Here is an 11,342-nt window from a genome sequence, read left to right as displayed (position 1 = left end):
GGTGCCTCCCGGGTGGCGCAGTGGTTAAGGACGCTGTACTGCAGCGCCAGCTGTGACACCAGAGACTCTGGGCTCGCTCCCAGGCTCTGTCGTAACCGGCCGCGACCGGGAGGTCCGTGGGGTGACGCACAATTGGCCTAGCGTCGTCCGGGTTAGGGAGGGTTTGGCCGGTAGGGATATCCTTGTCTCATCGTGCACCAGCGACTCCTGTGGCGGGCCGGGCGCAGTGGGCGTTAACCAAGGTTGCCAGGTGCACAGTGTTTCCTCCGACACATTGGTGCGGCTGGCTTCCGGGTTGGATGCGCGCTGTGTTAAGAAGCAGTGCGGCTTGGATGGGTTGTGTATCGGGGGACGCATGACTTTCAACCTTCGTCTCTCCCGAGCCCGTACGGGAGTTGTAGCGATGAGACAAGATAGTAGCTACTAAACAATTGGATACCACGAAATTGGGGAGAAAAAAGGGGTAAAATTCTAAAAAATTTAAAAAATAAATTAGTATTTGCCTTTAGATTGTTTAACTTGGGTCAAATATTTCGGGGAGCCTTCCACAAGCTTCCCACAATAAGTTGGGTGAATTTTGGCCTATTCCTCCTGACAGAGCTGGTGTTACTGAGTCAGCTTTGTAGGCCTCCTTGCTCGCACACGCTTTTTCAGTTCTGCCCACAGATTTTCTATAGGATTGAGGTCAGGGCTTTGTGATGGCCACTCCAATACATTGACATTGTTGTCCTTAAGCCATTTTGCCACAACTTTGGAAGTATGCTTGGGGTCATTGTCCATTTGGAAGACCCATTTGCAAGACCCATTTGTGACCAAGCTTTAACTTCTTGACTGATGTCTTGAGATGTTGCTTCAATATATCCACATCCTTTTCCTACCTCATGATGCCATCTATTTTGTGAAGTGCACCAGTCCCTCCTGCAGCAAATCACAATCACAACATGATGCAGGCACCCCCGTGCTTCACGGTTGGGATGGTGTTGTTCATGCAAGCCTCCCCCTTTTTCCTTCTAACATAACAGTGGTCATTATGGTCAAGCAGTTCTATTTTTGTTTCATCAGACCAGAGAAAATGTATCCAAAAAGTACGATCTTTGTCCCATGTGCAGTTGCAAACCGTAGTCTGGCTTTTTTATGGTGGGTTTGGAGCAGTGGCTTCTTCCTTGCTGAGCAGCCTTTCAGGTTATGTCGATATAGGGCTCGTTTTACTGTGGATATAGATACTTTTGTACCTGTTTCCTCCAGCATCTTCGCAAGGTCTGTTGTTGCTGTTGTTCTGGGTTTGATTTTCACTTTCGCACCAAAGTACGTTCATCTCTAGGAGACAGAACGCGTCTCCTTCCTGAGCGTTATGACGGCTACATGGTCCCATGGTGTTTATACTTGTGTACTATTGTTTGTACAGATGAACGTGGTATCTTCAGGCGTTTGGAAATTGCTCCCAATGATGAACCAGAACCTTGGAGGACTACAATTTTTTGGATAATTGGATAATTTATTTTTATTTTCCCATGATGTCAAGCAAAGAGGCACTGAGTTTGAAGGTAGGCCTTGAAATACATCTACACACACACCTCCAATTGACTCAAATTATGTAAATTAGCCTATCAGAAGCTTCTAAAGCCAGTGCAAGAGGCGTCACTACAGTACCTGGTTTGAATCCAGCCTGTATCACATCCGGCTATGATTGAGAGTCCCATAGGACAGTGCACAATTGGCCCAGCGTTGTCCAGGTTTGGCTGGGTAGGCCATCATTGTAAATAAGAATTTGTTCTTAACTGATTTGCCTAGCTAAAACAATTTGAAGAATGTGTAATTTACAGTACTAGCATATTTCAGCACTTCTAAGGAAACACATTGTCTGCTATTTGATTAACTGGTAGTTAAAACGACGAAATTGATTGATTAACTGGTAGTTAAAACCACGAAATTGAAGAGATACCATTATGTTGTGTATTGGTTTAATCACCAAAACCACTCATTACATTTCACAATAAACTTATATTGAATCAATTGTTGTGTGGTGAGAGGTGTTTACAATCCAAATGAATGACAGATTTTGAATGAAAGACTGGCTGCGTTACAAGTGTGACCAGTTTGGAGTTTTATACTAAAAGTTGTGAAAATGTACCACGTACTTGTGAAAATAGTACCAAAGCGATAAAAAAAAAGGTTGTTATTTTTACTTCAACACCGCCACCTATCGGGAGTGCTGGACAAGAACCCTTTTATACACGCCTTTATATGACGTACAAGGTCTACGTAATCGTTAATCGACAAGCTAGCAGCATGCTAACGCTGTTAGATAAAGCAAAACATTTTTTGTCTATTGACTTTTTGCTTACAACGTTTGCCCAATTTCAAGTAGCTAACCTTAGGAACAATGCCGAAAGTCGTCTCACGAAGTGTTGTTTGTTCAGACACCCGAGATCGAGAGGAATACGATGACGGAGAAAAGCCTCTTCATGTTTATTATTGTCTGTGTGGGCAAATGGTGTTGGTTCTCGGTGAGTAGCTAACTCGTTTGCAGTTATCTAGCTAGCCAGCCATGGTAGTTAGCAAACGTTGGCTAGCTCTAATATTCAAAATGTGAAAATAAAGGTCTGTATTTGATTTATAGCTAGCTAGTTAATCAAGAATAACATGTCATAGAGAGCGCTAGCTAGCTTTCCGGGTAAACGTGGCCCTAGGTAGGTAACGTTAGGTAGTTAGCTAGCTTAGCTGCTACCACCACCACAAATGTTAGCTTAGCACTAGCCAACAGTAGCTACCTCGGCCAATGTGTTACACAGGCTGATAAGAGGCAGGGAAGTTAAATTGCGGATTTTCACAGTCAATTATTGTTACCTAGACAGGAGAAAGCTTTCAAATATTTCATCACACCACAGCCTTTAGTGCATATATTTTCGTTGACCTCAAAATCAGTATGACGCGCTGTTTACAGGGTGTAATGTTATTTCCCGTGAGTATTGAATAAGCAGATGTGTCGGGTTATTTAGGATGCCTATTGCCCAGCTATAAAGTGGAGGTTAATAAGAATGTTGTATCAGGCTTTTTATATTGTCTTGTTTTACCATAGTTCAACTTATGGTTTCACAATATTGAGCTACCTTAGAGAAAATACAGCCTGTTTTTGCAGACTTGTCAAATGTTGTATTAGGACACGAAACGGACATACCATCGTGTTCTTTCCCCTTGATTTTACAGACTGTCAACTGGAGAAACTACCGATGCGGCCACGAGACAAAGCAAGAGTAATAGATGCTGCCAAACATGCACATAAGTTCTGTAATGTAGAAGACGATGAGAATGTTTACATAAAAAGGTACTGAAAAGTTCACTGCTCATCTTGGTCTACTATCTAAATATCATGCTGATGAGCCTTCCACACACTCATCTATCATTATTCATCAGTTTGATCTCAAATGTGAAAATTGCTTTGTGGTATTTGGCTACTCAATTTCAGTTGGTAAATGTGTTACTGAAAAAATGCCCAAAATATGAAACGTATGCAGATTGGTATTGTTTTTTTTATCACAGGGCAGAAGGAATTGAAAGGCAGTATCGCAAGAAATGTGGAAAGTAAGTTTGATTTTTACAGTTTAATTTAAATATGAGTGATTTTTAGGTCTCACAGTTGAACTGTAGGCCAAATTGCCTACTCTTAATCAACTTTGAGACTAATATAATTGTTATACACTGTAATATTATTTATAACTATTGTTCAGTTACATTTTATGTAACCTATTTCTTCTCTCCTGCTCTTCTTTTTTCCTCATCCAAAGCCTCTGAGAACCGCTCCTCAGTTCTCAGCCACAATTATAAATATAACACACATTTTATTAAAGAAAATGGAAGAGTAAAACTTGAGTGAACAGAAAATAATACAAATGTTACATTTCAAAATGGACTGGCTGACCTGCTTTTGTTCTCTCTTTCTGAACAGGTGTGGCCTACTTCTTTTCTATCAACACCAAATGAAGAATACTCCAGTTACATTCATCGTTGATGGAGCTGTTGTCAAGTTTGGCCTTGGGATTGGGAATACCAGTGTCTACAGTCAAAAGCCAGAGGCTCCTAAAAAAGTCAGGGTATGTGACACATTTCCACAGATTTTCAGTTTTGTAGTTAAACTAATAATTTGCATTCATTACACAGTAAGTTTTTTTTTTTTTTTTACGGATTCCGGAGAAGCGAAGGTGGAGTCATGCGTCCTCCAAAACATGACCTGCCTAACCGCGCTCCTTAACACCCACCAGCTTAACCCGGAAGCCAGCCGCACCAATGTGTCAGAGGACACACTGCCCAACTGGCGACCAGGGTCAGCCTGCTGGCACCCGACCCGCCACAAAGAGTCGCTAGTGCGCGACAAGCCAAGTAAAGCACCCCCAGCCAACCCCTACCCTAACCCGGACTACACTGGGCAAATTGTGGGCCATCCTATGGGACTCCCAGGCCACGGCCGGTTGGGAATGAACCCGGGTCTGTAGTAATGCTTCTAGCACTGCAATGCAGTACCTTAGATTGCTGCGCTACTCGGGAGGCCCAGTAATGGCTTTTTTTTATTACATAATTGGTCTGAAAAGTCTAAAGGCTTAGTGTGTTAAATTTGTCCATTGTGCTGCCAGTCAGTATTTCTGAGCAGACAAAAAGGACATGAAATCCAATTTATGTTCCCAGGCTTCATAGCCCAACAGCTATAACTTAAATGAGGAAAAATCAGATACAAATGTTCCTTTCCTTGAGTTTAGCATTTTTTTTATTCATCCTTATACCAGGTAATGATGACAAAAAGGACCAAAGACATGGGGAAATTCAGCTCTGTCACCGTGTCTACCGTTGATGAGGAGGAAGAGGAAATTGAGGCGGTAGGTTTGCAGTTATGGTGTTTCTTGTGTGTGTGTTGAAGATTACATTTTGAATTGTTTAATTAAATCTTCGGCCTGAAGCCTAATCTTAAACCTGAAGATTACATGCAATTCATTTTCCCAACCCTAAAATGATGTTGCTGGCTGGATGAACATGTGCTCAGAAACAGTAGAGATGATTATACAATACATATTGTTTGTTTGGTCTTCTTCAGAGAGAAATTGCTGACTCGTATGCCCAGAATGCTAAAGTGATTGAGAAGCAGTTGGAAAGGAAGGGGATGAGCAAGAAGAGACTACAAGAGCTGGTAAGGATTCCAATTCCATTCCTGTCAAGTGTTTGAGCTTTATCCTGATCCTAGTGTGTGATCTTAATAGGATTTCTGACTCAGTTACCCAGTGTACACAACCATACAACTGTTATATATTGGTCATACACTTAAGGTATACATGTAACATTTCAACCTGCAACTAGTGCCAAATATCAATTACATACAGTGCATTCGGAAACTATTCAGACCCTTTGACTTTTTCTACATTTTGTTACGTTACAGCCTTATTCTAAAATTGATTTTAAATAAAAAAGTGTTACTCATCAATCAACACAATACCTCATAATGACAAAGTAAATACAAGTTTGTTAAAAATAAAAATAAACTATTTACATAAGTATTCAGACCCTTTACTACGATACTCGAAAAATCTCAGGTGCATCCTGTTTCCATTGATCATCCTTGAGATATTTCTACAACTTGATTGGAGTCCACCTGTGGTAAATTCAATTGATTGGACATGATTTGGAAAGGCACACCTGTCTATATAAGGTACCACAGTGGACAGTGCACGTCAGAGCAAAAACCAAGCCATGAGGTCAAAGGAATTGTCCGTAGAGCTCGGCGACAGGATTGCATCGAGGCACAGATCTGGGGAAGGGTACCAAAAAATGTCTGCAGCATTGAAGGTCCCCAAGAACACAGTGGCCTCCATCATTCTTAAATGGAAGAAGTTTGGAACCACCTTGACTCTTCCTAGAGCTGGCCGCCCGGCCAAACTGAGCAATCGGGGGAGAAGGGCCTTGTTCAGGTAGGTGAACAAGAACCCGATGATAACTCTGACAGAGCTCCAGAGTTCCTCTGTGGAGATGGGAGAACTTTCCAGAAGGACAACCATCTCTGCAGCACTCCACCAATCAGGCATTTATGGTAGAGTGGCCAGACAGAAGCCACTCCTCAGTAAAAGGCACATGACAGCCCGCTTGGAGTTTGGCAAAAGGCACCTGAAACAAGATTCTCTGGTCTGATGAAACCAATATTGACCTCTTTGACCTGAATGCCAAGCGTCACATCTGGAGTTAACCTGGCACCATCCCTACGTTGGAGCATGGTGGTGGCAACATCATGCTGTGGGGGTGATTTTCAGCAGCAGGGACTGAGACTAGTCAGGATTGAGGGAAATATGAATGGAGCAAAGTACAGAGAAATCCTTGATGAAAACCTGCTCAGGACCTCAGACTGGGGCGAAGATTCACCTTCCAACAGGACAACAACCCTAAGCACACAGTCAAGACAACGCAGGAGTGGCTTTGGGATAACTCTGAATGTTCTTGAGTGGCCCAGTCAGTGCCCAGACTTGAACCCGATCGAACATCTCTAGAGAGACCTGAAAAAAGCTGTGCAGCGATACTCCCCATCCAACCTGACAGCTTGAGAGGATCTGCAGAGAAGAATGGGAGACACTCCCCAAATACAGATGTGCCAAGCTTGTCGTGTCATACCCAAGAAGCCTCAAAAGCTGGAATCGCTGCCTAAGGTCCTTCAACAAAGTACTGAGTAAAGGATCTGAACACTTATGTAAATGTGATATTTACGGTTTGATATATTATACATTTGCAAACATTTCTGAATCAGTTTTTGCTTTGTCATTATAGTGTAGTGTGTGTAGATTGAGGGGGACATTTTTTGTTGTCCATTTTAGATTAGGGCTGTAACTAATCAAAGTGGAAAAAGTGAAGGGGTCTGAATATTTTCTGAATGTTCTCTACATACCAGCAGTAGCAAAGGAATAGAAATCCACAAATAAAATATACGTTTTTGAACGCTGCAAATCAGCTTTTTTTTTAACCCAACTAGCCTGGTGTGTGTGTACGCGCGCAACTTCCTGTATCAGAATTTGTTTCTTATTCAAAGTTAACAACAATAGCAGAAACATTAGCCATACAAATCTTCATGTCCTGTCAATGGATGTTTTTGGATTATGAGAAGGTAAGAAGCAATACAAAGCCATTCTAACCTTTTTCTAAGCAGTGTTCTTAAAAAAAAAACAAGAAATCCAATTAATTGCTAAAATATTACGCCTTCCTTTCAAAGGCCCTACTGGCCCAATGCAACTGTTCTGTCACCATCAAATCATTTCTGGGTAACATTTTTGTACCCTACTGTTATAGTTTTCCATTCAAATTGTCAAAAATAAACAAATAGCTTGGCAGAGATTCTGAACTTTCTTTGTTAATGGTTTATTTAAGCACTAAGACCCGGGGGGTGTGGTATATGGCCAATATACCACAGCTAAGGGCGATTCTTAAGCACGGAGCAACGCGGAGTGTCTGGATACCACCATTAGCCGTGGTATATTAGCCATGTATCACAAACCCCCGAGGTGCCATGTTGCTTTTATTAACTGATTACCAATGTAATTAGAGCAGTGAAAATAAATGTTTTGTTATACCCGTAATATACCACAGCTAATCAGCATTCAGGGCTCAAACCGCCCAGTTTATAATAAAACGTATACCGCCTGGTGATGTCACCACCCATGCAAAACCTGCTGATTTAGAAGGTCCTGTGTAGAATGTATTATCAGGAAATAACACTGATTATTTGTTTAGACTTTTTACAGTGTTAGTTTCATCAGCTGTTGTACAATATGATTCAAAACACAGGAAAATATAATTTTGACTGCACTGGCCTTTTTAATATACAAACAAAGTATTTCTATCAACAGGCTGAACTGGAGGCAAAGACAACCAAGATGAAAGGCACCCTCATTGATAACCAATTCAAATAGAGGGATGTGGGATGTGAGAGAAGCAGGACAGTTGTACATACTTTAACTCAAATGTACATAGAGATTTGCACTCTATGGCCCCTTTGAAATGTATTATGAAGCATTTTGGCTATGTTTTATATACTGTAAGAAAATTGTTATGTTGATTTAGAATTAAATGTGGAGCAGTGACATACAGTAATGTTATTTTGAATTTGATTTGTCAATTCAGCTGAGAAATAAAATGTGCTTGAATTAAGTATTGATGCTTGAAGTACTATCGCACTATATATGGAAACCATAGCGGGAAAAGTGGTTGTTATGGATTTAACAGGAATGCACACTTACATGAGATGAATTCCAATTTGTATTATTTTGTCACAGCTGTTCTATAATATGTATTTGTATGTTTTATGTGGATCCCAGGAAGAGTAGCTGCTGCACGTGCAGTAGCTAATATGGATCCTAATAAACTAAACTCCTTAGAGAAATTGCAGGTGAAGGTGCTGCTTTGTTTGAAACTTTTGATGGCCCCTTGCCTTTGACTGACCCAAACTTCTGTCCGTTTTAAGACTCCATCGAGTTGCATGATAACATACAGTGCCTTGCAAAAGTATTCATCCCCCTTGGCGGTTTTCCTATTTTGTTTTAATGTAATGGACATACACAAAATAGTCCAAATTGGTGAAGTGAAATGAAAAAAATATAATAGGGAAAGTGGTGCGTGCGCATGTACTCACCCCTTTGCTATGAAGCCCCTAAATAAGATATGGTGCAACTAATTACCTTCAGAAGTCACATAAATAGTTAGATTGCACACAGGTAAACTTTAAGTGTCACATGATCTCAGTATATATACACCTGTTCTGAAAGGCCCCAGAGTCTGCAACACCACTGAGCAAGGGGCGCAATGAAGACGGAGTGCTCCAAAAAGGTCGGACAAAGTTGTGGAGAAGTACAGATCAGGGTTGGATTATAAAAAAAAAAAATCAAACTTTGAACATCCCACAGAGCCTGATTTAAATCCATTATTAAAAAAATGGAAAGAATATGGCACCGCAACGAACCTGCCAAGAGCGGGCCGCCCACCAAAACTCATGGACCAGGCAAGTCGGGCATTAATCAGAGGCAACAAAGAGATTGGAGTATCTGACCACTGTAAGCCATAAACTCCACAGAGCTGGGCTTTATGGAAGAGTGGCGAGAAAAAAAGCCATTGCTTAAAGAAAAGAATAAGCAAACATGTTTAGTATTCGCCAAAAGGCATGTGGGAGACTCCCCAAACATATGGAAGAAGGTACTCTGGTCAGATGAGACTAAAATGTAGCTTTTTGGCAATCAAGGAAAATGCTATGTCTGGCACAAACCCAACACCTCTCATCACCCCGAGGACAGCATCCCACAGTGAAGCATGGTGGTAGCAGTATCATGCTACTGGTCAGAATTGAAGGAACGATGAATGGCGCTAAATACAGGGAAATTCTTGAGAGAAACCTGTTTCAGTCTTCAAGAGATTTGTGACTGGGACAGAGGATCACCTTCCAGCAGGACAATGACCCTAAGCATACTGCTAGGGGAAACATTTATACAGTGGGGCAAAAAAAGTATTTAGTCAGCCACCAATTGAAAACCTTGTGAAGACTTACAGAAAATGTTTCACCTCTGTTATATACCCTTTGTTGGCAATGACAAAGTATTGAGATAAACTTTTGTTATTGACCAAATACTTATTTTCCACCATAATTTGTAAATAAATTCATTAAATATCCTACAATGTGATTTTTGGATTTTTTTTCTCATTTTGTCTGTCATAGTTGAAGTGTACCTATGATGAAAATTACAGGCCTCTCATCTTTTTAAGTGGGAGAACTTGCACAATTGGTGGCTGACTAAATACTTTTTTGCCCCACTGTATGTCTTGGAATGGCCTAGTCAAAGCCCAGACCTTAATCCAATTGATAATCTGTGGTATGACCTTAAAGATTGCAGTACACCAGCGGAACCCATTCAACTTGAAGGAGCTGGAGCAGTTTTGCCTTGAAGAATGGGCAAAAATCCCAGTGGCTAGATGTGCCAAGCTTATAGAGACATACCCCAAGGTACTTGCAGCTGTAATTGCTACAAAAGGTGGCTCTAAAAAGTATTGACTTTGGGGGGGTGAATAGTTGCACGCTCAAGTTCTTTTTTTGGTCTAATTTGTTGTTAGTTTCATAAGAAAAAATATTGTGTCTTCAACGTGGTAGGCATGTTGTGTAAATCAAATGATACAAACCCACAAAAATATATATTTTAATTCCAGGTTGTAATGCAACAAAATAGGAAAAATGCCAAGGGGGTGAATACTTTTGCATGCCACTATGCTGTGCAGTAGAAACCTGTTACCATGCCTGCTGCTTACAGCAATGTCCAGAGAGAAATGCAGAGGTAGCAGCTTCATATCTATCTCCTGAAAAATAGATACTTTTTAAGTTTAATTTAGTTTAATATGATCAAAAAGGGTTTGATATGAATTGAAACTGCAAGAGAAATTGGTGGCTTGGGTGATGTCAGGTGGAATTCACTGAACTTTATCACACTGCCAGATCAATTGTTTTAGCGTTCAAATGCTATGAAAGGTTTTCATGAAGCATCTTACTGAGGCTGTACATTGAGACATCTGAGATCAAACGTGTCTATTAATGAGTGTAAGGCAAATACAACCATACTCCGCAGTTATGATTATACCAGGAGGAAGGCATGCATTTTAAGTACCCTCTATGCTAGGGTGACCAGACGTCCCCGTGTTTGGTGGCCTGTCCCCGGAAATGTCCCCGTTTTTAACTGTGCGTTAAAAACAGACTGCAAAGTGAAATATATTTTACGTGGCAAGAAAGACCGGGCACAAAGTCTACCGGTTGACGTCTCAATCACGTTGTGCTTGTTTTGTCCAGCAGAGGGGGCTGCTCGCTATAGCAGCTTCATTATCTCTTCTACTGATTACTTGCTCGCGCTAGTTTTAGAGAAAATTGCTGTGGAAAACTCAGCCACATCACCACAAATGTATTTTCAAGCCAGGTAAATTACAATTGTTTGAGATACTAGCTAATGATGTTATGGCAATTATATATATATATATATATATATATATATATATATGATATTTGCAAATTATGGTGGAAAATAAGTATGTACATGTTTTAATCAAACTATTTTATTAATCTATCAACATTAATCGCATTATTGTGTGCATGTAACAATACTCTGGTTGTAAATAAATTACTACACTACACTAGCAGCTGTGTTTTAATAAGGGGTTTATACCCTACATTTAATCAATCTTAGGTTTTTTGATTAATCCTTGAAACCACTTAAAGTTGTCTGGCTGTGCAAACGAATGCAGTATGATAGGACTCAAAATAATTGCTCAAGGGTTAACCAGAGTATGGATGAAGG

General features: G+C 40.7%; 1 protein-coding gene across 1 annotated transcript; it reads left to right on the top strand.

Moving 5' to 3' along the window:
- The first annotated feature begins 2,230 nt into the window (after window positions 1-2,230).
- LOC139422946 (STING1 ER exit protein 1) lies at window positions 2,231-9,684 on the top strand. The gene is made up of 7 exons (XM_071174441.1): window positions 2,231-2,507; window positions 3,208-3,325; window positions 3,541-3,582; window positions 3,947-4,091; window positions 4,779-4,868; window positions 5,084-5,176; window positions 7,869-9,684. Exons 1-7 carry the CDS (start codon window positions 2,384-2,386, stop codon window positions 7,929-7,931), a joined length of 675 nt encoding a protein of 224 aa, XP_071030542.1. The 5' UTR covers window positions 2,231-2,383; the 3' UTR covers window positions 7,932-9,684.
- The last annotated feature ends 1,658 nt before the right edge of the window (window positions 9,685-11,342 follow it).

The sequence above is a fragment of the Oncorhynchus clarkii genome, chromosome 12, assembly GCF_045791955.1.
Source record: "Oncorhynchus clarkii lewisi isolate Uvic-CL-2024 chromosome 12, UVic_Ocla_1.0, whole genome shotgun sequence".
Taxonomy (NCBI): domain Eukaryota; kingdom Metazoa; phylum Chordata; class Actinopteri; order Salmoniformes; family Salmonidae; genus Oncorhynchus; species Oncorhynchus clarkii.
The sequence above is the reverse complement of the archived record's forward strand: the minus strand, read 5'-3'. Positions and strand labels throughout refer to the sequence as shown.